The sequence below is a fragment of the Pithys albifrons genome, chromosome 3 (assembly GCF_047495875.1).
Source record: "Pithys albifrons albifrons isolate INPA30051 chromosome 3, PitAlb_v1, whole genome shotgun sequence".
In the NCBI taxonomy this organism is placed as follows: Eukaryota; Metazoa; Chordata; class Aves; order Passeriformes; family Thamnophilidae; genus Pithys; species Pithys albifrons.
In genome coordinates this window covers 39,171,862-39,198,940 of record NC_092460.1, presented here as the reverse complement: position 1 = coordinate 39,198,940, position 27,079 = coordinate 39,171,862, and the positions used below count along the sequence as shown (strand labels likewise).

Below are 27,079 nucleotides of genomic sequence, written 5' to 3'. Positions count from 1 at the left end.
AAGCCTTTGATTCTTCCATGACAATGAAGTCTATTCTTACATCCATATCTTAACAGAATCTCTCCAAAACACTTTAGAAGACCTCAGGGTTAAAAATCCTAAATCAGTTACTGTAAGATGTACTGTTTGTACAGTTATTACAAATGCTCTTGTATTATCTGGATTTGAGAATGATTTAAAATGTGTTAAAAATTATAGTAAGGGGAAAAAAATCCCCCAAGTACTAAGGAGGAGATCAGAATTTGGGGCACATTTCCAAAATGGATATTTAACAAAATCTTCAGCCAACTCAACCCCCCCTTGTAAGACAATATTGGCCTGCTTTAAAATGTTTGCTTATACACCAAAAGTTAAATTCTGCTAAAAAAATATGACAGCTTCACTACAGTGCCGTGATGGCAGGAGATGTTCACAGTAACTTCTTTTAATTATTATCTTCATGAGGAAACTGTGAAAACATGAGTTAGGAGGCAAAAGGAAGAAATAATCTGTAATTAACCCCTTCTCCAGCTGTTTAAGCATCACAGAGCTTTCTAGGGTAGACAAGGGGAAGGAAAATGAAAGAAATAATCACTTCCAAAACTGAAGTAAAATTGAAAGTGAAGATGTTTTTCCTGTGCTGCCCCAGTTAACCAGACATCAAATAATTAGTCAGTGGTGGCATTTTTAACTTCTTTGAAAGTTTTTCTAAATTTGAAAAAAAAAAAAAGGAAAATTTCTCATTCCCTTTAATGCATAAAGGAACCTGAGAGCCCTGGAAGATGCAAGGAGAATTTCTTAACATTTTTACTCACAGACGAATTATTTTAAAAGGGTACACAGAAAAGTCTGTCTTCAAGAAACTGATAGGACCTGGTGTGGTCTCTGGGGTACCTTTAATATTGAAAAGAGCTGCCAATGTTTATTATTTCACATCCAATTTGTTGTCATAAACAGTTCAAAAGAAAGTGATTAACTTCACATTAAAGAGGCTCTGCCAGCAAGGGAACAGATATCGTCAGAGATGCCAGAGCCCGGGGCTTTGCTCTTGCCCGTTGGGAATGGTTTCAAATCATACAGCATCAGACAGAAGCAGTGCTGGAGGCCAAAGCAGAATAAACTGTAACATTAAACAGAGTGTGACCCTGTGTTTGTGTGCTATTATTGTGTCTTACTGGAGTGCTGTTATTGCAAGCCCGCAATGACATCATGATAAAACTGCAGGCAAACCCATCATATTTTTCTAAGGGAACTCTAGTCTCTGAAATATTTTGACTAGAGGGGAAGGCAAAGTTGATCTCCCATCTTCCACCACGAACAAGAACTGACCTTCTCAGAATTTCCTTTGAAGGCTGCACAGTCCAGCAATAAACATGTTTCATGCAATACATGTATCCTGAGTTGGGGAAAATCAGATCCTAGCTGTACACATACAAGGCAAATGGAAGCATAAGATGGGGAGAACAGATGTACAGTCAAAGTCAGATATCTCACAATGTTGCTGAAACAAATGCCAAAAATGCCAATAACATATTGCCCAGGAAACATGGGATTTGGGAGTTCAGATCATACAGTGTTCAGCAAATCTGGGCCTTCCAATCCCACTGGTGTGTTTTACTGCAGGCAGCTCTTTCCTTAAGCAGGGAATTATTACTGTTAGTGAAAAGCCTAAGAAAAGAGATTTCCATCATGATCAAGGGCTGCACAAAGGTACAATTATAATAAGCCTCCACTCTTAGGGGGGGTTTAGTTCATACAAATAATCTTTTTACAGAGTCAAACCCATGTATTTATTCTAGATAACAGATGTACTGCTATTGCAAAAGCAGGTTGTGCACTTGGTGTAACAGTATAGTAACACCTAGCAACATCTTCCTCCAGTCGTGGGGAAGTCTACACCTGTGTTGGAATAGGATAGATAGCTACTTAAATATTTACTAAAGGAAATATATTATATGATAAATGTTTATAGAATGCATGGTATGGTTCTCTAAAGCACTAAAACTGTGAAATAAGGACATTGGGTTTATCCTAGGTGAACAACTTTACATTTGGAAATGTTCTTAAACAATGCAAAGTATGATATTTTTACAGCATTTGAGAAATGGGAGTTTGTATCAAAACCACATTTGGAATTGTACGTTTGTTTGGAACAGAGTGTGTAGATCACAAAGAAGTCAAGAAATCCATCTTGCCTAGGGTGTGGATCCATATAAAACTTGAGAATTTGTAGGGTTTTTTACATTTCAAATGTTAAGATAATTTAAACTCTGTGTTTTCGTATGCTGGAAGCGTTACATATATAATTAGGCACTCAAAATCAGCTTGAGTAAACAGGATCATCTGAAAATTAATCTCTTTTAGATTATACTTCCTTTAGAGTTGAAGGAAAAACTTCGCAGAGACAACAGTACAAGAAAGATTTCTAGAGCAAGAGCCTGGATGAAAGTATACATAGAGTCATTTATACACATACACAGAGAAAATGCAATGGAACCACAATGTCCCTACAGGTTCTCACCAGATGGACAGGTGAGGGTATCATAGACTGACACAAAATACATCTTGGTGGCCTGGCTGGTTCAAATACATGCAGAGAAGGGAGCTTTCTCTCTTGACTTCTCTGGGCTGTTTCCACTGAGGCAGATTAATTCCCATCTGGGCCTGCTGAGTAATATTTCTTCATACCAACAACCCATTTCAATGAAAATGGATTAAACTATTCAGCACCTGGAACAAATCTACTCTGAAACACTTACATGGTTATAGGAAAGGAGCTACATCTTTGTCCCCTTACCCAGCCACCTGTTACTACTTTAAAAATCCACTCTCTAGTGCAAACCAGTAGGTTTCAGCCTGAAACTTCTGCACTTCCCCACTGGCTTCTTATTCCTACAGCTCACCTGCAGACCATGGAGGCCTGGACAGTGGCTTTTCTGAGTTCACTAGAAAATTACTCTGCAATAATCTACAACCCTGCCAGGTCTTTGTAGCAAACTACCAACTAAATAATTTTCACAGTTGTTAACTGCTCTGGGATTCCATCAGTGTCACAACATGACATCAAAACTGGTATTTGTTCTGCAGATTTGAGACACAGATTCATAGATTATTCCTTCCAATGGAAAGGCGGTTTTAAGTGAATATTGTAAAAGGTCCAGTAAAGAACTTTGGATCCTAAATATTCCCTAAAAACTACTGCTGCCAGGAAATAATAAGGCAGAGATAGCTGCAAGGCTGCTCCCCCTTCCCAAAATCACCTACAACAAGTCACCAGCAACACTTTAGTGGGAGAGGAAATGGAAGGGTCAAAAAAGAGAAGATGTGTCTAAGCCTTGGATAAAACAAACTCTGTCTTAAAGGGAGTACAAAAGTGGGTGAGTGGTAGACAGACACCTCCACAAAAGTTGTGGGCATCCAAAACCAAAGGTCTGACTATCACTTTGTTGTTATACCCTGCATTTCCAGGTACTTCTGTTTCCCTGTGTGTCTCTTCCTTTGAACACACACTCCCTCTCTGCTGCTTTGCCTAATGAGTAAGCAAAGCAACGCTGAATGGTTCTCCTGCATCACACAATTCCTGTTTGCTGATCACTGTTCAACAGCTTTTAATGGACAGTCCAAATAAAATCTATTTTGCAATCTCTTGTCTGGAATACGTTGCACAAAACCTGTGGAGATCTGAATGGGAAGAATTGCACTTCCACACTGCAAGTGAGGCAAGTGCCTCACTATTTCTGTCCAGGTAACATGGCTTGAGGGAAGCCAACCTGAATTAATTTGTTTCATTGAGCAAACAGTGCTTTCAAACTTGCAAAGTATTCAAGAGAGGGAGATATTAGAGGCTGCTTAGTAAAGTTTACAGAAATAGCTCAGAGCGATTGCCTATAACTTGTAGAGGTCTAATTGGAAACACTTCAGAAAGCACTTAAGTGCTGAACTTCTGAGAGTCCATTTTGAAGAGCCTGAAATTCAATGCCCCAATGCTTAAGGCATTGCAGACCATGCTGAAAAACCTTTGCCCCTTTTTCTTGTGTCTGTGTCTGTGTCTGCAGAGTTGCCATTGCTGTACATATTTGTGAGCAGGGAAATTACAGTGTATTCCATACTTTAATTCCCTTTTCATTGCACCAGAACATTTTTCCGACCATTGCCTTCATTCACTTTTTAAGTATAAGTGCATTTTAATCTTGTTAAAAAGACAGATTTCAGTATTAATGTATATGGTCCATGATTGCTACAGAGGGTGGAATTCAAATCTCAAATTTTCTGCCTCTGAAGAAAATCCTGAACTTCTGTTAAGACCTCCCACAGAAAACCAGGAAAGAATTAATGGGCTGCTGAGTTCCTAATATGTCCCACCCTGTGGCACCTGAAGGAAGTAGGTGTTAGACTGGCAGGGAAGAGCTTGACAGGTTGAGTATCCAGCTATTTATGGTGACTAACTGAGGGGCCTGAAGCCAAGGGAGACTGTTCCCAAGTAAAGCCTACCCTGGCAAGGAAGGCCTGGCAGAAAATAAGTGATTTTTCTGGCTGCCAGTGACTTAGAGGTCTCTGATACCAAGTGGGATGGAATTATTTGCTTTTGTTTTTATTTTTTTGCCTGCTATTGACCACTGGAGTCTGCTGAGTCGTGGGCCCAGAAGAGGTGAACGAGTTTATGTTCCTGTATGTTTATTTTGGACTTCAGGGGCCACATAGAGAGTGGAACTTTTTATGCAACGCAGCTGGCAGAAGAAAATCTCTCTGATTTGAGGGTATTGGAGTGTGAATGGATCAACAAAAATTCAGAAGGAAACAATTTCAGAATTACTATTACATTTTGCTGCCTGGAAAGGGGATGTTCTAGGGGCATGATAGCCACGCTGACCCACTATCACTCCTCAGAATGACAGTCAGACTTCACAAGTGGCTCAACCCACTCTGACCAACTGCCCTAAGGAAAACACTGTGCCAGGAAAGCCCATGCCCAATGCCCCATAGACAGGTACAATCATTCCAGGTTGGACAGACAGAGACACTCCTATTTCATGAGCTGTTTTACAAATACTCAGAGGTTACAACATGAGTATTTTAGTAGCTGAAACGGATTTCAAGAAAAAACAAGGGAGAAACTGGGATTAAATATTTTATTTTCTGAAGAAATCTCAGTTTAAATATTCCTTATAAAGCTGGACAATTTTTTTAAATTTTTTTTTTGCTTAAGCAAATAACAAAAACTAGTTACCCATACCAACTGAAGAGAGAAGGGACTATGTTTACTGGGAGATTTGCCAAGGCATAGGAGATTTGTGTTTAAGTCTATCCTCTTCCTCAAGGATTTCAAATCATTACTTGGGATACACCCTTACCTTTCCCATAAAGGTATAGCCCTGAGGTGGTTTGCTCTCAAAAGGTTCCTGGAGCTGTTGTGTGGAATATCAGCCAAATTTTCAATCCTTGACAAATAAATCTTTTGTATTTGTATATACTGACAGTGTAAAACAGGAATGATGCCTGTCTGTTCCCCATGACCATACTCAGGTCATTTTGTTGGATATGGCATTATTATAGCATGTGAGAGAAGGATCTAAATCCCATATAGATGATTTTATTTTTGAAAGTATATTGTGTAAGCAAACAAACAAATAAAAATGTCATATCAACAGGATCTAAAGTAAAACATTTCAACTTCACACACCACATTTCTTGGTACAAGGAAACGTAGATTAGGACACACAAAAGTGCTTTGATGTTCAGAGTCATGAAGTATCAGCAATGTTTTCTCAGTGACTCCCCAACAGCATAATTCCAGAGATGCCACCTTCTCCCCAGACATCCTCGGAAAACATAATTCTCCTAACTATTTTAGAGCCAGTATATTTGAAAGCCTTGTGTTAACAGAGATGGACAACTACTCGTTGAAATTCAAAAAACACAGAGGGGGCATATCAGAGATCATACTGTAACAAGGTCCTTCAAGTCTATGCCTCTTCTTTCATCAGCCAATTGTACATCTCTTTGAATTCTTTCAGAGTTATCTAATTCACTGAAATATGTGCCTAATTCAAAGCTGGTTGTCTTTATTAGTATTAAAAGGCTTTAGATCAGACCCTATTTAAAACAAGAAGTTTTTCTACAAGGCTATTGTGCATTTTCTATCAGGTACACAATAGGGCTTCTGTAATTCCCCTCCCTGCCTCTCCTATCATTAGACACACGTTAGCAGATATCATGTCATTAAAGACTCATAAATGTCAGTCAGAGAGTCATGGGGAAAAGCTGTAGGAAGGTTCCTTGGCCTGCCAAAGGCAGTTCTGATAAGGGATCACTTGTCCAAGCAGTGCATTCCTACCTCACCACTAACATTCCCTCCCAAGTGCACAGATGCCTTGCCACGAATTACTGTGGCTGAAAGGGTCTGAGCTGAGCGGGAGAGATGGGAAGAGGGAAAGAGGGGCTGTTATTTTAAAGACATTTAAAACTTCTTCTGCTTTCTTCTGCATTTGAAAATAGCTTATGCCTGGAGGTTAAAGAATTGCTGTACCAAAGCACCTGTTTCCTGACATAATCTCCACCCCTACCACCCAAAATCATGATTTTATGGGCTTCAGAGCAGTTATCATTAATCAAAAATTTACAACTGTAAAATACATGTTCTCAAATGACACATCTCTGGTCTTCACAGTAAACTGAGGCCCTACCTATAAAAGGGCAAAATTTCCCTTACAACAAATTAAAAAGGCATACAGTGTGATACCAGACATATATAATAGCCCTAGCAGAAAAAGTAAATTGTAATAACAATATCCAAAGATGAAAACAGGACCCATCAACTCCCGAATCACTGTTCAATTACAAGTGTTTTAACCTCACTGAGTGGTGTAAATCTCGGAATCAGTAAACTAATAAAAATGAAATTAGTACATCTCTAAGTTCCAAAGGTAACTAAGTAATGGCACTTTTTACATTCCAAACCTTGGATTGCTAAAGCAATGTCCTTGAGGAGCAACAGATAAGATTCCCCTATCCTTACACTGCATAAATCCCTTACATTGTCAATAATACGTACATAAGTGTCCTCAAAATTCTACAAAACCATTTTTCAAAGCATGACTAATAAAAGAAAACCAGAAAGTTTATAGACTAAGTAATTTTGAAGATGCAAGAACTTGAAATTAGGAAGATTCTTGGAAAGAGGATTTTAGGGGTTTTTAATAAGAGAAAGTGAATGAGAGAAAAAATATATTCCCTTTGAATATATTATCTGAGGTAAAAATAGCATGCAGAAGACATGGATGGATCTGCATCCTCTTGGATAACTCCATGGGATATCTCTAAGGGGAAGAATGGGAAGATCAAAACCTACATAGCAGTTAATTTCAATTTTGAATTGTGATAGTACCAGGAATTCCCTGCAGTGGGAATTTTTATCCTTTGACTTACACTTTTTTACAGGAGTGTTGATCTAGGAGGGTTGAGTATAACTCCGTAAGAGACAAGAGTTTCCAGCATGGAGGAAGTTGACATTTCCATCAGAAACCTGATTTCTGCAGTGATTTGTGGATTTACAGTATCTCATTAGTCAAAGCTAAGTTACTCTACAGTAGAACCAGTGCATTAAAGGTTCGTCCCGGCAAAGGAATTTGGGATTTTCAGTACAACATAAGCTATTACATGATCAGCTTAGCCTCATGCAGAAGTCCTACCAGTCTGGGGTGCTCATGGAGGATAATATCATGACCTGGGCAAATGTGGGGCAGGATTAGAGCAGCATGTTGGCAGAAAAACAGTGGAGATGTGCCTGGGTAAAATCTTCTCAGGCAAAAGATGGTGAGTCAAATACTTTAATTTCTACAAATTATTCATAAAGGGTGTGTTATTGCTAGACACACCCTTCAATACATCTGGAATGAACAGCAGAGCAAATAACTGGAAATTTAAATTGAAAAATGGAGTGAGGGAAGGAGGATTCAGAGATTTTGTATTCACTGTTCACTCTTAAATAAGAGTACCAACAAACAGGAATCTCTTTGCTCAGGTGCTGAACATCTTGCTCTCCTGCTGAAGCATATGAGTTGTAGATGTGCAGCACATCATAAAACTGGATAGTCTAAAAATGGACTCCGTCTAATCTGCCACTAGAAAAATACAGTCATTGCAATGATTCCTATTCGTTTAAAAGAGAGAGTTTGTATTTCAGAAACAAACCATGATTCACTCTTCTAATTGCAATAAGGAAACTGAAACTTACTTTAGAAACTGCTGATATTCTTAGGACATAACAGCATATGTTAACTGGTAATGTTGATGCTTTCAGAAAAAAATCCATATACCGAGTAAAATTGTGAATGCATGATCCCTATTAGTTCACAAAATCCAGACTCTTCTTCCAAAATTCCCTCTCCTTCTGAAGAAAAAGCCCTCAGACATTACACTAAGGTCTAAGTTGATTAGATAGAAAACATACTCTGAAAATGGCAGTGTTAATGTTGTAGGGAAAGATGTTTAAACTTTCTGTGTCTTTAGAGATCAGTTCTGGTTCCTAAGCCTTACCGTGGGGATGGGGAGCCACCCTTTGGTCACTACTGTAAATGCAAAATCAATATAACACCACAAACACTGACAGCTTCTACATTCTGATGAGGGTTCTTGGTAACTACCTATAAATTCACTGGTCTTACTGTCAGATATTCCAAGGATCACGTCTGGTTTAACACCATTTACAGAATCTATCTTACCTTACAGGGGTGATAGGGATGAGGAATGAGCTTGTGTGGGGCTTTGAGCATTTTATGTGCTAAATGCTGTCATTACACATCGTGCCTTCTGTTCTCTATCACATTACTGATGCAGACCAATTTTCACAAATGGAACACTTGTAGTCCCACTTCTCTCTAAAATGAGCATTAAATGAAACAAAGCATTTGTAGCTTCATAGATTTCTCTTCCAAGAGCCTAATATTGAATGAATGAAAAGGTTCCACCTGAATTCCAAACTATTTTGCTTTTCCCTCGTGGTGATTAACAGTCACAGATGAGTGTGAAAAGCAGAGTAACAAATAGAAAAGACCAACAAACTGCTATCATATGATTTCAGCAAAATGGGCTGGACACCAAGGCAGAAAGGCAAAATCCTCAAAGAATGGAAAACACAGATATTAAGCCTAAGAAAGGTCAGCCCGCAGGGCAGAAAGGGAAACCTATGGAAACCAGCCAGGGAGATTAAACTTAAGCCCCACACAACTCTTATTTCACATTGAAAGCCACAAACCATTCCCAGAAAAGAAGAAACTTTTATGCTCTCTCTTAGCCTTGAAGTGAGCAACCTTCTTAAATGCTTCTCTGTTTTATGAGAAGGGACTAAGTTCCCAGAGTTTTCCATTTACTCCTCCCTCAGGACTTTGAAGGCTGTTGTTCTTTCTTTCAACTTAGGATCATCTTCTACCATAGTCAGCTTTTGCTGGTCAGCATCAAGGGGAATCAGTCATGAGACAGAGAAGATAAATAGTGGATATATAAGCTTTGGATAACCCAGACACAGCGGTTTTGAATTTGGATACAGACTTGAAAACATCAAGACCAGGAAACATAGATGAACTATAGAGGCTATTGGGTGACCAAACGAGAGAGAGAGAGAGAAAGAAGGCAGGAAAGCAAGAAGGAAGGAAGGAAGGGGCGGAAGGAAGGAAGGGGCGGAAGGAAGGAAGGGGCAGAAAGGGCGGAAGGAAGGAAGGGGCGGAAGGAAGGAAGGGGCGGAAGGAAGGAAGGAAGGGGCGGAAGGAAGGAAGGGGCGGAAGGAAGGAAGGGGCGGAAGGAAGGGGCGGAAGGGGCGGAAGGAAGGAAGGAAGGAAGGAAGGAAGGAAGGAAGGAAGGAAGGAAGGAAGGAAGGAAGGAAGGAAGGGGCGGAAGGAAGGGGCGGAAGGAAGGGGCGGAAGGAAGGAAGGGGCGGAAGGAAGGAAGGGGCGGAAGGAAGGAAGGAAGGAAGGAAGGAAGGAAGGAAGGAAGGAAGGAAGGAAGGAAGGAAGGAAGGAAGGAAGGAAGGAAGGAAGGAAGGAAGGAAGGGGCGGAAGGAAGGAAGGGGCGGAAGGAAGGGGCGGAAGGAAGGGGCGGAAGGAAGGGGCGGAAGGAAGGAAGGGGCGGAAGGAAGGAAGGAAGGAAGGAAGGAAGGAAGGAAGGAAGGAAGGAAGGAAGGAAGGAAGGAAGGAAGGAAGGAAGGAAGGAAGGAAGGAAGGAAGGAAGGAAGGAAGGAAGGAAGGAAGGAAGGAAGAAGAAATTGGAAAGAGCCATTAGCTCAAAATAAACAGAGATCAAAATGATATTACTACATATCTTCTGTCCTATTACTTACCATGAAGCAGTTTGAATAAGCAAGGAAACAGTTACACCAACGAGAACATACATACTTCTTTATATGCTCAAGATGCCTTTTGGACACTACACACTACTACACCAGACACATCATTTGTGTTCCCGCAAGATGAACAGTCATACCTCACATGTTACATTTGGAGATGAAGATGCGAGGAGGTGAAATGATGTCTCTAAGCCCACATGATAAGTTAGAAGCAACATCAGGACAACACAGAAACTTCCAATTGACAGCAAGGCCTCTTGGTCTATTCCTTAATTGAAGGGCCTTTGTCCTCCCACCACCAAAGAAAGGAGAGCACAGAATTGCTGAACATTTCCATTGGCTAAAAAGCAGTTTTTACATTATTCTCTATTAGTGACTCTCAAACAGTTTTCCTTGCCCCAAAGGGCAGAAGCTGCCCAGCATCGCTCTTTGTGAAACATAAAAGGGGTAGAAAGAAAATGAACAAAGCATGAGACAGTCACTACAGTGTTTGGTTTCCTTCCTGAGATATAGGGCCACACACATTGCATACTTTTCCATAATGAATTTTGTTTCAAAAACTTGTATTTATTTCAGCCTGTAGTAATGCAGTGTATTTAGATTATTACAGCCTGGTGCTATCACTAAATGCAACATCAGTTTTGAGTTGTGACTGTGGTACTGTTAGATGTCCATGTAGGAGGCAGTTGCACCATGGACTGACAACAGGGTCTGACTGTATCTACAGCTGGAGACATCTTTGCCTTCTGCGTCTGAGCAGGTTTTCCAGCTTTTCAAGTGGTCACTTGATCACTGGAAGTTGAAATCAACACGATAAACACAGTGTGGAAAGGTCTCTTCTGAAAAAGATTAATCATACCTAAAAGATGATGGCATACTTTTTGGAATTATGACTGCACTAAGAAATTAATGTGTTTGAAAGGACTTGATTAAGATATACCATGCTGCAAATCTGGGAGTGATGGGTTTTCTTGGTTAATTTGCTAGGAAAGAGAATCCTCAAGGATGTGATTCCTTCCATCAATATTGGTCACAGTTGACTATAGGATACTGAATCTGGAACTGAAAAGAAAGGAAGCAAAGCAAGCAACATAAATGGGATTGAGATAATTTATCACCAGACAATGGCACACTGCTTGTATTTATTCTACACTTGCGAAAGAAGAATCTTCTGAAAGTTGCCTTATTTCTTCATTCCAGAAGAGCAATTGTTTGGTCTGATATCCCTGTCAAAACACAGCAGCTGCTCAATGCATTGCTTTCAAAGGAAATAACACGTAGTACATCGACTGACACGGACACAGCTAATTAAAGCCATGCATACATTGACTGGCAGGCACTAGTTTGGACTGGAGTGTAACATCCTCCACCAGACTGCAAAAGTTCCACCCAAAAGGGAAATCTTAGACATCCAAAATACTTTGTGTCATGCTTACCTGCATCCTAAAAATGTTCAAACAAAAATGCCCTTATTTTGGACAAGCTTCCTGGGATTTTCTGTTTGGGTTGCTATGGATTGGAAGCACCAGAATAAATGTGTGAGCAGTGATTGGCAAGGCACTTTAAGACTGGCAGCACTTTCAACCAGGACTGATTTAATTCAAAACCATGAAAAAGCAAGAAGTTAAAAGGACCTTGATGGAAGCATTGGTGCCACCTCTTCCTGGGTAAAACAGGCATCTATCTTCAAAAGAAGATTCAGATACCTGAATGCCAATGAAGAAACAAAAAGACATCATACATTAGGAATGTGTTCAGGTGCATTAAATCTCATCTTATCATGTGGAGAAACAGCTGGAGGAAAACCAGCATCACAGCAATGTGTTCAACACATGTCTGGTTAGCTCTTCCCATGGTGACCCACATCTTTTCCTTTTCTTATGAGGACCCACATTCTATACCTGGGCAGGCACCTTCAGAAGACATTTATACACTTGTCAGCTACAAAAAGAAAATGGGCCAATCCTGACTGTAATTCTCTCAGGCAATAGACAGTAACTGGGAGAAGCTCTCAGACATCTATTCCTAAATGCCCACAAAGGAGTATTCATAGTGACCAATTCACAGTGCTCTTTATAGAGAGCAACAACATTGGATGGCAGACTTGAGGTTACATCCACAAGCTCCTGCTGACACAGGTAAGAGCCAACATTCATGTGCACCTGCTTTGGGTGATGTTGTCAGGAAGTCACACGCATGAACCAACCCTTCCATACGAAGTGATGGGTGTCCCAGATCATTGCCACCAAGCAGGATACGCCTGGTGCAGAATCACCACTGCACGTGCTCGTGTATATTTTTGTAACATGCGGCTCGTTGCCAATTTGATCTTTAACACTTAGTACTACAGAATACAACTCAGTGACTAATACTTAAAACCTTTATAAGATGAGCAAACTTCACCATTTGAATTTTTACCTCTATCTTAATGTTAGCAATAAATGCTGCCAACGTCCATTAAAGGAGCATCCATATCCAACCAGCAAGCCTGAGCCTCTAGGTCATTCCTTCCAGTCTCTGGCAAAGCGTTTCATTACAAATAATTCAGAGGAAGGTCTTACTTCTTGTTGAGACCCCAGTTGCCAGTAACTCTGAGAATCTCACTTGTTACCATGGAAGATATAAAAATGTGACAGTATAAACAATTTCAAACATTGTGCACTTGACAGAACATAGCTTGATTAAAAATGATATTTAAAAAGAAATAATTCCTGTTGATTTTGATTATATTTATTATTTACTTTATTGAATTATTTCCACTTATAAAATGTATACTTCTTGCTCATGTTATGCATTGTCTGTTAAGGTGGCGAATAAAACTATACTGATCAACTTTGGAATTCCTGTATCTGTTACCAACACAATAACTTTACATTTAAATTTCAAACAATACCTGGTAAAATTTTAATCCAAACCAGTAAAATTTTTAAATTGCAATCTTGAAACTGTTTTGGGAAGCATTTCTCTGATTTCGTAACCTTTCTGAAGAAGAGAATCAGTATTTTATGCCTACATCATGCAACCACATCGCCTTCTGAAAATGGAATTATTTAAGGGGAATAATGTTTCTTCAAAAAATGATTCATGAACTGAAAAGAAAAGCCTGATGCTGTTACACCTCTTGCACATCAGGCAAATACATAGAACAGATCAGTATGTTTTGTCCAAAGGCTGGAAAGCGTCCTAGTGACTCCCAGCTGTCCGTAAATATATTATACTTCAGAAAAGCGCGGTGCTCCAAGCCCGTAGAAAGAGTAATATTCCTATTTAATATATAGACTCCATCGTTGTGGAGAGTGCAAGTCAAGTTAAGACCCGATTTTGATGAGTTCTCATTGAGGTAGAGCCATTCTTTGGTAGCAACGTTGTAAGACTGCACAGTCAACACGTCCTCACTTTGGCTGGATCTTTGGTTTGGTCCAAGTTCAAGAATACAACCCCCTACCAGATATATAGTTTCCTCAACAGAGAGCATCTGCTGCTTGCGAACATGGACATCACAAAGTTCAAAGTTGGTCCAGGAATCAGAAGTGGGACAGTACTGCAAAATGTTCATATTCCTGTCTGAAACAGAGAGGAGACATTTACAAATAAATAATTGTATCAGAAGGTAGTCGTGGAAGAGAGTTACTCCTCCCTACAAACTCCATCAGCCTTTATTACAGATAAAATATTACAGTGCAAAAGCATGGAAAAACAGGGAAGAAATATTGATCACTGAGAACCGCAACTCTGTTCCCTGACAAGAAAGTTTGAATGTTCTGTTCCTTTGCAAAGGAGCAAAATTACTCTACTTCTGGCACGTCATATGATCTAAATTGTCCGGGGATGCAGATTTTAGCAGAATAATCCCTACCATTTAACTTTGAAAAGGGAAATGGAGCAATATTCTCCTCTACAGCAGTAGTCACAGATGAATCAAAGTATCATGAAGACATTATGCTTCATTAATGGCTGTCAAGTGATGATTTATCATCCAAGCTTAACTTTGGTACTCTGCATTTCATTCCACAAATTGAAGTTTCAAGGAATAATATTTGTAAAGCTGGTTACATTTCAGCAAGTGGCATGGATGACCTAAGGGCACCTCATAAACAGAGAAACACACATTACCAAAATCATCTAAGAACCAAGAACTCTGTGTTCCAGCATCAGATGGAGACTCAGAAAGAAGCTGAAGTCACCTCCTTACTTACTTCAGTTACAACTCAGTGGGTGCTTGTGTTTGCAATAGGGTTATTCTACAAAATTGTTACAATACCACCCTGATTTATGGGGCAGTGAAGACCCTGGCTGTGTCCGAGGCTTTACTAAATTATCACAGAATGCACAGGACTCATGACCTGAGCTTAAATCCAAACTCAAGTGACAAGCAGCAACAGGTTTGCAGAGTACAGACTGGTCTGTTTATAAAATGTGCTCCATGTTACAAGTCTATCCTGCATGACAGTTTCCAGAGTAGCTCCCAAGGGGAAGAGCAGACGGTGACATACTGACAAGTTATGTGAGGGCACAGGTATAAATAGCCAGAAATATAACTGGATTGTCATGAATGAAGTGCATTGAGGGTGTTAGGGAGGTGCTGCTCTAGCATTTGCTTGCTCTCTGAATATTTTCATGGCAATGCTCTATGAAATTGCTGACCAAAGCTCTACATATAGATAACCTTTTTCTACAAATGTATCATTCTCTGACTCATTGAGGTGGGGGAGAAATCCCAATTAAGTTTCTATGACAATCTATGGCACCAAGCTTCCTCTGCAAAAAGTGCTATCTACTTGAGAATGGGTATATGAAAGAGAAGTCCATTGCAATGTGGCCCTCATTTGCTCAACTCACAGCAGCCTGGGTCTTTCATATCCACTGAAACAAGCTAAAAAACCCCCTAAAACAAAATCCACAATATAAAACATGAACATTTTAGTGCCTGACATGGAGTTTCTATTAGGACCTAGGTTCAAGTGAAACCTGCAAACTGGAAGGAGGGACTTTATTCAACAAGTGTCATTATAATTTACAGTGGGATATTCCAGATCTTGCCATGTTTTACAAAGTGCAGTCTCAGGAGAAAGCTCTACACAGACCAAAATAATAGCCAAAAAAATCTACCAAAACAGGTATATCCAGAAATACAAAAAAAACCTTATTAATTGCTGCATATGTTTTATGTATTGAATACAGCAAACTAGCCAATAAACCTCAGTGTCTCTCATCTCACTAGGCCTTAACACTCTCTGACATCTGCATGATTTGGATGGCGAATCACCAGTTTAACTGTGGCAATTCTGGTTTCTAAGTCTGCTAGCTGTCCTAAGCCAAGGAGTCACCGAAGAACTGATTATCTAGACCTTTGTTCAGGAAATTATTTATAACAAGCACAGGCCTTTGTTGTCCTGAAAGGCTTGTGTTTAAATCCAAGACCAAAGTGTGCTACTGATCCACAACTCACAATTACACGTTGTTTCACTATTCTGTTTCCATTGGAAAAGGCTTTTAGGAAAAGACTCTGTATTAGACAGAGGCCCGAAGGGCAATAGCAAACCCCTGAGGTGCGGGAGAAGCAAGAGGTAACTCACTGACTATCCTCCTTCAGCTGAAACCACAGGGCAGAAATCCTCACTATACACACCTTGTTAATGAAATAATCTGCATTAGCAATGTGCTGATCTTCCCCTCCATGACACCAGGAGTAGGCACCCTGATAAAAGAACAGCACAAGCACCAGAAAAGGAACTTGCCAAGTGCAGGGGGTGTAGGTGAAAAAGCTGGTCCTCCCATAATCGTGTAGGACTGTTAACTAACCCAGAGTTTTTTCTCCTTACCTCTTCTTTCTCTTTCTCTTTCTCTAGACACAAGTGACAAAACTCTAACTCTGGTCTCTAGAGACAAGTCTTCCCATTACCCTGCTTCAATCCCTTCTCCTTGTCTTGTCTCGTAGGATGCTTCCCTTTGGAACTGACTTTGCAGCACAGCAAGTGTTTTGTGCTAGAAATCTCTGAGTCCTAATACCAGGAGCACAATGGCCACTAACACAGGTCCTTTAGTGGGGATGGCCAGAGGACTGGCACTGCAGAACATACCATGGTGTGGCGCTCCATATGGACACAGGCATGCCCATAGATTTCATTTTCTTCAGCGAGGCAAAGAGGTTCTAGGTCAGAATAGACGGGACAAAATGTGTCTGAAGGTTTTCATTACCACAGGGACCACAAGGAGCGGCAGCGTGTCTTTTATAAACTTTAAAATAATTCAGAGCTAAAATCTTCTCAGACACCAGAAGGGACAGCTTGTTCTAATGTCAGTTTAGCTTTGCTTGCAGTACTGTCTGCAAAAGTTGATTTGTCTTCCAATTTTAGTCTCCATTTGGAAAGAAAACCTTTAAAACTACTGTGGTCAAATGACGTGGGCAAAGGCCAAATTCAAACTTAGGAAATCCTGGTAAATACTGAATATTTGACATGTGAAAAATTGACTTCTAAAGCTCTGAGAAAAATGGTACTCCTCTGAAAGAATGGCACTATGTGCTTAAGGAAGGAGCAAAGTGGATCTCATTTAAGTCGCTTGATTTTCCACTGCATAAAGGAAAATTGTCAGGAGAGAATGAAACTTCTTTTATTTCCCTCTGTACAGCATCCTCAGAAAACAGGGTATAGAAATAAAGCAAGTTAAAAATGTTGGTTATTGCTTAATTATAATTGTTGCTTATTAATTATTCTATTAAGTTATTAAGCTATAGCCTGAATTTGCCTGTGAAACACTGAAACGTTGTAGTGAAAAGAACATGACATCTATTAATACGTGAGGAATAACTAATGCAGGCAGATATTTTCTATGTATTTTTCCTTCTGACAGTCTAAACCAAGTATTTAAAAAGTAAACAAAGTACATCTGTTGAGTCCTCTCTTTGTGTTTTGATCAAAATCTAAAAAAAAAGGGGACTAAGCTGGGTGCTGGGTACCCATCAGTTTGTTCTCTCACAATAATACAGCCCCATATTCATGCTGGAAAAAAAAAAACCTGATTCCTCTACAGCAGAGCTATTTTTTTTTCATTTGCCAATTATTTTCCACCAGATTTATTCCTATATGTTTTAATGAGCGTTATGCAGCTTTCTACATCAGTTCAAAAGCTTTCCAAAAGACAGAAGAAAATTATCTGGGCCTTTAAAACAATCAGCTTAAAAAAAAAAGTAAAAGCAAACTTTCTACCTCTTGTAGTGTATCCTCCAATAACATAGATCTTGCCCTTGCATTCACAAGCTGAGAATTCTGCAAGAGGGTTTGGCATGGACGCCACGAAATTCCACCAGTCGTTTTCTGGGTTGTAGCACTCCACATTGGAAAGGGATTGACCACCAATGGCATAGAGCTTTCCATTCACAGCCAAAAGCTTAAAATTGGATCTGAAAGAAAGGATTGCAGTATTGAAATAGGTTGCACAGATGTACAGAAATATACAGGAAAGAAAGTGCGTCCTATCCAGGCTTCAACACACTCATCATCACTTACAACTTGTACCATTGCTTCATATATTGCAGCATCTGAACTGTTCTGTGCAAGGCTAAAATTCTGTAATTATACCGCAATTACTTAGGACAGTAACCAGTAGCATTCTGGATGTTATTGATGTTGATGCTGACACAGAAGAATACTTTATTTTGATCTGTGCCAGCTTCAGCTCCAAATATTTACTTAACTAATGTGTTCAGTAGATGTCTTGTTTTTATTGGGCTTTTAGTAAAGTACCTCTAGTAGAGAAAAAATGCATTACATGTACACACAATGAAGGATATTAATTTAGTCAAAATTGCAGAAATTTCAAACAAGACTTGATGAATGCCTCAGAATGCATACTCATCTCTAGGCTGTATTATAGAACCACATTAATAACCCTAATAAAAACCAATTTTAAGTGGAACATTGAATGATGTTCTGCAAAAGGAAGAAACAGGGAATCTTCTGTACCTTATTCAGCATTAAACTACTAAATACATCCTCCATCCCACTGAAGCAAGATCTCTGTAAAATTATGTTCCAGCCATAGCTGCACAAAATACATGGCATTCCATGAGCAATTTCTTATTATTCTGTTCCATTGTGCTCTCAAATTTCACACATGGCAAAGGGCAACTATCTAATTCCTGAAGCACAAGAAACCTTCTATCTTATACTCTGATGGTTATACAGACAGAAACAAATGGCCCGTGGACACTAAAGGTGCGAGTCTGTAGGAAGAAACTGGAGGGCTTGAAGACAGGATTGTATGCTCAGCAATCCCTTCCAGCTATGGAAGCTGGGCTAATAAAAGATGAGCTCCTCCTCTCCTCTGAAACAGTCTCATTACCTAGAAAGGTTGTTCCTTTTCTACTGCTGAGCCACAAGACTTCACCATGAGTATCCCAATTAATGGGATGTGTGAAAGTTGGAGTGCACCAGCTCAGCACGAAGCCAAACAGGGAACTGTGTTATGTCTGTAAAACTGAAATGATGTTTCAGCCTTGCATGGGCCTGCTGAGCAGCAAAGGGAGTTTCACTCTGGATGAATCCAAGACTCAAAACTTACCGCTAAGTAGTTTTGCAGGGTTTTGTCTGGACAAAATGAGCTCTGCTAGTAGCAAACTGCCCTGCAATTTCTTTTTATTAAATATATTTGGAAAAAGAATTTGTTTCCAGATGGAATCATTTTGTTCTTGTCATCCTGATATAGCTTTGGAAACTAAAATGCTCCCTACAAGGAACTGGTTGGTTTTTTATTCTTTTTTCTCCCACCCAAAAAAAAAATTTATGATTAGGTCACTCTGGTCATCTCTCTATAGCAATTATGTTTTCCATTTTAGAGAATCCAGAATAACACGGTAATCAGTAGCAGACATGAAATGAGGACAATTACTTGAAAGGCATTTTGATTTTCAAAGCAATGTACCTGTTCTAGAAGTTAGAACAGAAAAAGAATATCCCCAAATTAACAGAGAGACAAACCCAGAAAATGTAAATGCATTTTCCAAGTAATTCTTTGAAATCTAAAGTATGTTAGAAATTCTGTAACTCTGTGCCTATGGAGGAGATGGTGCAGAATTTTGCCTTATGAGTTCATGCACACAGAGGCAGCATTTCTCCACTCTAGGATTTTTAGTTACTCTTCAAATATGCTGTTTCTACCCCTGAGGACAAGAATTAACAAGTGTGTAGTGTCCAAACACTAAGAGAATTCAGGTTTCCTAATTCACATGTGCTTCTCTGGTTACCATCTAACTGTAGCCTCTTGCTATTTTGTTTGAATGGAGGCAATTTATCTGATTTTGGTTGATGGCCATCAAAGCACTGAACTGCTTCTTGCAGCACAGGGAAAACTACCCAGTGAAATACATATAGCACAACTTTCAACTTTAAATATTCTAAAAGGAGACCCCACACCTTTGTGTCAGTCACTTAACGACTTCCAACACGTGTTAAAATGGCTGACATTCAATGGAAGTATCTCAGATTTATGGAACTAATTAAAGACAAGGTTCATTTTACTCAAAATGGCTCAATATGTTAAAAACTTCTGCCATTCACTTTTCCATGTCAGTAACAGCAGGTGTTTTTATGGAGAGTGAACATTAGGAAATATTTAGTGCATTTTTACACTCTTTTAATGTGTTGGAGCAGCTGGAAAGAAGGAAAGCAAACACTGAGCAACCAGCCAGCTCTCCACAACTCACAACTGTTCCATGGACTAAAGCTTGGAAACAACAGAGCTGAATAGTCCATCAGACTCAACTGTGATGTAACTCCACTCGCACCAGAGACTTACCCAAACCTGAGAGATCAAAAGGTACTTTCCAAACACCAGGCCTAGTGGATTCCTTCTTGTAGGGACAAGAAGAGGTATGAGCCATCTTCTGATGACCCCATGTACTCTGAATGGAACCCCAGGCACACAAGCAAGAGCCAGCTGTGGGGTTTTACCACAGTTCAAAGCACATTGTTCATTAAATATGCAAAGCACTATATGCATAAAGGAAGAAAAATGCAGTGCACAAACACAAGGGACCTAGGGGGAAGAGAGGCTTTCTGGATACAAGACAACACTCAACAACTTGCCAAAATCCTCACATCTTTCTGGATTAATATGTATACATGTTAATATACATATTAACATATATATACATATATATAGTGTTAATAGCTATACAGGGATCTGCAGAAGACAGAGGACAGCACTCACCTTTTCGTTGCACTTACAGATATTATTCACTTAGCATACAACAAAAAAGAGTTAGCACAGAGACTAGAGAAGACTTTCTGATCAGAGGGGTGGCTAAACATGGGAACAAGGAGGAAGGAGGTTGGGATCTACAATGCTGGAGAGCTTCAGGAACATGGTAGACATGTATTTGCAAGGTAACCTTGGTTCTGCTGCAGAATACGAGGCTTGGATTAACTAACATATTGTTTCTTCCTGCCAAGTGATCAACTTTACCCTAAAACTTCTCAGAAATTAGATGACTTCTTTTTTCTAGAGTTTAAGTACTTACAACAAAGGATCGTGAAAGCACAGTTACAAAGGCAATTCCAAAGCATTTTATATTTCTAAATAAATTCCTTTCTCTTTTTTTCTTATTTCTTATATGATACTGCAGAGCACACTGCATTCTATATTTAACTTTGGAAGTGTGTGATACATGTGTGGTAAATAAAGTAGGAATATTTCTAAATTAAAATTTTTCAAAAAGTTTATTTTATTCCAACACAGAAGAATTTTGAGAGGAAAAAAAATGCTGGAAGAGAAGGTCTCATAAACAGCTAACACTCCCCAGAAGCATCCTCTCCTACAGGCCTGTAAGAGTCCTCTGAGTGGCAGCGGTTCAGGCACAGATTGCTCCCAAAACTCATGCTCCCCATCCATGTGTGTAATTCCAGCCAGGGGCTTACATGGGACTTCCAAGCCTGGAAGATTTACCTGCCATGAGTAGGAAGGTTCTGAAGGAAAATAAAAGTGGAATACACAGCTGTAGCTGGCACATGCAGTAGAAATGCTATATTACTTTTAAATAGCAAATTTCAACTGACAGTGTCAATTAAAAAAAAACCAACCTAACAAAGGTATAGAAAGATATTCAAGGACATTACTTCAACAGTCCTCTATGTACTTTGTAACCTTGATCCCAAAACCCACAAGTGTCCTTGGGCAACACTCACATTAAATTTCTTCTATTAAAGAGTTCAGGTCATTCCCCGAAGACACTATTCCGAGTACAGAAATATCTCTAGAATGAGCAGATCTAGAAACTGTGATCTGTTAAGGACTATTTGTGACCAGCACTAGATTTAGCCCTCAGACGATGAAAAATTTCATGCTCAGTCACAGATTTCCTTTATGAGCCTGAGCAAATTATTTTAGCTCCCTTATGTATGCATAAATAGGGAATAACACTTTCTCAAGGTCCTGTGGGCATCAGAATAATAATAATATACTGGAGTGACTTATTGTGAACAAGTCTGAAACTACAGTAGTAAGACCTCAGCACCTAGAAAGAAAGATAACAGTGACAACCTAAACCAGAGTATTCAGGATAAATCTGATTGCTTTTGTCTTCTACTTAAAAGTAAGTTGATACTATTTCAGCTAAGCACGAGTGGAGAATCTCAGCATCCTGAGATTCTGTATTACAACAATGGAAATAATTAAAGATAAAAATACCATAAAATTTAAAAGGTTTGTTTAGGGCAGAGAATTCCTGTATGAACAGCAAACCAGCACAACTCTTTCCACAACCCCTCAGCCTTCCCTCAAGGCCAACACATGCAGCTAAATCAGGCTAAATCCAGACCCTCTGTTGTCTGAAGTCAAACCAACTTCAATGGAAACTAGAACCCTCCCTGAAGGTATGTAAAAAATTCATCCATGGGATGTAATTGTATCTCCTGACATAAATTCATTTGCCAGACAGTCACCTGACTGCAATTCCTAAGAAGCAGGCTGGGCAACCGCCCTGCTCATTCTATTACAGCGTAACAAACTAAAAATACAATGCCAAGCAAACTGCAGAACTAATTGCTGCACTGTGTATGGCAGACAGACAGCACGATGGTTGATGATGGATGCAAAACCCTCACATCAGAACTCCGCCTGCTCTTGGCTCCTTAGCACAGGCCACCCCTTTCTGTGCCACAAAACATCAAGTGGGTCCTCAGGGAGCTGACATGTTACGTCAGATTAAAAAAATAACTGCAGAATTGAGACTCCACAAAGATAGTAAAGTCAAAAACATGTTTTGTGAACGGGGTCAGCTGAGTTTCCATGAAAAAAGTTCCCCCATTTATTCAGAGAGCAACATAATCATTTGCTGCTACTTTACAGTCTGAGGCAGACGTAATTTTTGGTTCTTTTTGGCCTGCAGTAACTACCATGAAATGTAGGACTAGGATTATTCCAAAAATATCCACTGGCATGCTACTTTTGTGTAGTAAATGGCCAGTGTGAAAATCTGTGCTAAGGAACACCCTGCAGTCACCTGTCATGGGTTTGAAGATTAAGCTGGTATGGCAGTGCTGTTGAACATACTAACATCTCAGTTGGTTAAAACCTGGTTGTAATAATGCCAGGGTCATGGGTTCAATCCCCCATGTGGGTCATTGACTTGAGCTGGACTCGATGAACCTTGTGGGTCCCTTCCAACTCAGAATAGTCTATGATTCTGTGTGATTAGGAGGAAATATCCATGAGTTTATTTCAAATATAATGATTATACATCCCAGAAAAAAAAAAAAGAAGGTATGGAGTTAAAGACGGCTGATCTAGAGTTTGAATACCCAGGTTGTAAGGTGGAAAAAGAGCCTCAAAAAAGTGTTTTTTAAAAACTTGCTCTGCAGAATCATTGCATGTAATACAATGATATTCTTGTTATACACAAACTAACACCATGTAATTTGATCAACATGGGATTTCTATGATAAATATAATTTCCACAGAAGACACTCTGGGCTGACCCCACCATCCTTTTCTACCAAGGCCAACGAGCTCTCAATGCTCCTGAAGTGAAGCCACCTAAAACATCTCAGTTCCCCCAGGGACCTCAGTGCAGGTGGATTAAAGGCTCAGTCTCTAAGAAACAGGTCTGTAAGAAAAGGTGGTGTTCGCAGTTTTTAAAAGCTAAATACAAATTTTACAGATAAAACTTTTCACAATACTGTTCCAAGAAGTCAGAAATACAGAAAAAGTGTGTTTGCTCAATTGCAGTGACTGATTATGGAGGTGATTATTATAGTGAAATTCTCTCGATACAGGAAGTGGGGGGAAAAAAGATGAAATGTGAAAGATCTAATTTTAGGCCAAACCCCTGTTTTGAGCAGCTTTAGGCAGCAAAAGCTGAATAGAGATTCAAGTTTTACTATCCAGATACAAAGCATTTATGCTAATGGTCTCTTCTTGCTCTTTCAGTTTATTGGATAGAGAGAATAATTTCCATTCTACAGTGAATTTCGGCTTCCTTACTTGTTCTTTTCAGAGAGACAAGATAAAATTTCAAACACTTTTTCTCAAATGGAAACAAGGAGGAAGTTCACACTGAGTAACAAAACCTCTTTGTTTCAATGAAGAAAAAGACTTCCTTTTTAAAGCTCTGAAGCGTGACTAAGGTAGAGCAGCTACAGCCTTGGCCAGAGAGAAGGCCTCTCTTCTTGGGTCCTCCTCAAGACTAGCTCTCTGTTAGTCTTTCAAATACAAACTATACAAGTATTTCTGAATACTAACTTAAATATAAATGTCAAAGATAAAGGAAAAAAGAAAAATAGTCAAAATAATGAACAATTCCCAGATCCAAATAGTCCCATCAAGTGAGAAATTTCTCACAATACTCCTGACATTTTTCTGGTGAATATTTCCGCAATATACAGGCCTACAAAACATTCAGTTTTATGGAAGTACAAACCAATGAATAACTGCTCCAACTCAATTTTTTCAGCCATCTCCAGCTGTGGTAGAAAGTATAATCCCACTAAGAGCAGGAAAACTTGTCACTTACTTAACTGGAATTAAAATATACCGCAAAGAAAGTAGGAGTGTAATTTTATCTTTGGGTTGCTTTTTGGGGTTTTGGGTTTTTTTTTGTTATTTCAAAGAGAATTTGTACTACCAGCCAGCTGTTTGGAGATGCTGGATCCTTGTATAGTGCAATTTAAAGTGGGAGCACACCACTGTTCCACACCAAGTGATCACACATGGTGGAAGGCCATAGCAGAGTTCTCTGCTGATGTCCAGCTCATGTTCTCCCAAAGCATTTATGCAACCAAGCCCTGTCCCCCCCACCTTCCCCTGCCACAGCAGCTCCCTGTGCCATGCAGAGGGTTCCCAAGGGGCAGAGAAGCACCTGTGTGGTGCTGCTGTGGGATCAGTGATGCTGGGAAAGGCCTGTTCAGTGGCTCACTGCCAGGGCATCACCAAGCCCTGTGGTCCTTCCCACCACGGGATGTGATGGATGCGGGTGGTTCCCAGGGATGGGGCTGAATCACCTCTTGTAACACTGAGTCCAGCCAGCGCCAGGTGACTCAATAGCACCTATTTCAGCAATGTACATGGGCACATGTGTATTTCAGGGAGCAAGGGTTACCTCTTCTGGTTCATGGAAGCCAGCTGAGTCCATTCATTTAGGCAAGGGTTGTAACAATGGGCAGCCGAGATCTCCTGGCTGGTGATCCTGTAACCCCCGACGATGAACAGGTAATTGTCCAGCATCGCCGACCCGTAGCCTCGGACGCTCACCAGATCCGGGGGCAGGTTGTTGGCCAGGGGCAGCCACCTCTGCGCTTCCTCGTCATACCTCAGCATAGACCAGAGGGCTTCCACCTGGGGGTGGCCCGGGGAGGAGGTGCTCATGAAGTCTCCGATGACCACGAGGGTGGCGGTGCCCCTCATGCGCCTCTCCTTCAGCTGCTGCTGGAGAGCATGGGGCAGGAGGAGATGGGGCCGGGCATCGGGCCTCCGCAGCACCTGATGGTAATGGGCGGCCATGAAGTCTAGACAGGCATCGTGCAAGTCCTGCAGGCCGTAGACCTGCGCCAGGCGGTGCAGCTCGAAGCAGTTGCCCAACCTCACCTGGGACAGGAGCAGGCGGAGCAGGGGCGTGACCTGCAGGTAGGAGGCGGCCTCGACCAGCTCCTCCAGCAAGGGGGGCTCGTCGTCGCCGCCCTCCTGCTCCAGCCTGGCCAGGCAGGAGGTGTTGATGAAGTCCAGCACCAGCTCCAACCCCAGGGCGCTCAGCCCCCCTCGCAGCAGCTGCTCCTCCTGCCCCTGCCCTGCCTCCCGCATTCCCGAGCGGTAGAGCGCTCGGAAATAGTCACTCTGCTCGATCAGCTTCCTCTTGCACACCGGGTAGCGTTTGTCCCCCAGCCGGATCTGCACCACCTCCTCCCCCGCACCGGCCCCATCCCCTGCTTCCCCTTCCCCCTCCTCTTCCTCCTCCTCCTCCCGCCGTCGCCGCTCCGCCAGGGACATCGCTCACCCACCCCAAGCCCTGGCTGCGCTTCAGCCCGGATGGTGCCGGCGGCGCCCGGCTCCTCCTCCGCCGGGCCGGGATGGGCCGGGCCGGGAGGAGCGGAGCGGAGCGGTGCCGGGATGCTGCGGAGGCGGGCGGGGAGCGGGGAGGGCGGCGCGGCCGCCACTCCGTCCCTGCAAGGACCGAAAAGGGGAAGAGTGAAAAAAACTAGAACCGCACAGAGAGGAAAGAGAAAGAAGCCCTAAAAAGGCAATGTTGAGCGCTCCGGCGCTGCCCGGCTGCCAGCCCGGGGAGGGGGGGTGTTGTCGGGGCATCACCCGCGCCCAGCGCTGGGGAGGGGGCACTGCCGAGCCATGGTGGGCTCGGACAGGGTGGGAAAGGCCAAGTGCTCGGCTCCAGGGGACGGGCCAAACGCGCAGACATCCCTCCTATGCTACTTTGTTCAGCGCTCCTGATTTGGGCCGGGATCGTAGCTCCAGCCGCAGCTCTAAGCCTTTGCCATAAATGTACCGCTGCATCCCTGGAAGGGGAGAACATTCTCGAACCACACACGTAGGGAAAAAAGTGTATGTGTATATGGGTTTGCGCACTCCCAGAGAGGAGGAGGGAGCCTGATGCCAACCTGATGCCGCGGCATCCCGGTACTGTGGCATCCATTCCCTAACAAAGAACAACCAACGGGCTCGCCTTGCGCATCTAGTGCAGCAGTGGGATTTAGGAATGCCAAGTGCAATACCTAATTCTGCTGTGACCTTCCTGATTCCTTCTGCTTAAGTCCGTCCGTGTCTCAGCTCCTGTTTTGGCCTGTGAAGACGCTGTATAACCTGTTTGGCTACTCTGTCTTCTCTATTTATACTAAATTCCTGGAACAGGACATCTCATGAGAGGAGCTACATGGCAGGTCCCTGCGTTTGTTGGACATGAAGAAGGAAAGAGTAAATTAACAACTGAGCATCTCGGGCAGGGATAAAACAAGACATTTGCTGTTTGCTTCTTACATTACTCAAACATAATGACAATCCTTTTTTTGTAAAAAAACCCCACCACCTGCTGAAACAGCTGAGGAAATCTGCCATTCCTTGTATTTCTATCTGATGATACTTAATACAAAGAGTGTTCAAAAAATACTTATCTTTGTAAAGATATTTCTTTCACCTCGTGTATGGCAGACCATAGGAAATAATTTCCTTTAGCAGTAGTGTGACTCATCTGCAGTTACTGCAGATTGCTTAGTTTTCAGACAACTCCCTATTTCCCCTGCTTGGAAGGGATCTTTTCCCCCACTA

The 27,079-nt window shown here is 41.2% G+C and overlaps 1 protein-coding gene across 1 annotated transcript; it reads right to left on the bottom strand.

Moving 5' to 3' along the window:
* Positions 1-12,836: 12,836 nt before the first annotated feature.
* Positions 12,837-25,792, bottom strand: KLHL42 (kelch like family member 42). Its single transcript, XM_071549786.1, has 3 exons — positions 24,909-25,792; positions 17,524-17,717; positions 12,837-13,879 (listed from the first exon to the last, which is right to left on the bottom strand). The coding sequence occupies exons 1-3, from the start codon at positions 25,790-25,792 to the stop codon at positions 13,428-13,430; spliced, it is 1,530 nt and encodes a 509-aa protein (XP_071405887.1). The 3' UTR covers positions 12,837-13,427.
* Between the last annotated feature and the right edge of the window lie 1,287 nt (positions 25,793-27,079).

Excerpts from the sequence above, each read along its gene's own strand:
- KLHL42 (XM_071549786.1), bottom strand. The coding sequence starts at position 25,792 with ATGTCCCTGGCGGAGCGGCGACGGCGGGAGGAGGAGGAGGAAGAGGAG. Across the intron at positions 17,718-24,908 it reads GCTTCCATGAACCAGAAGAG|ATCCAATTTTAAGCTTTTGG; the intron begins GTAACCCTTGCT and ends CCTTTCTTTCAG. Across the intron at positions 13,880-17,523 it reads TGGAGGATACACTACAAGAG|ACAGGAATATGAACATTTTG; the intron begins GTAGAAAGTTTG and ends TCTCTGTTTCAG.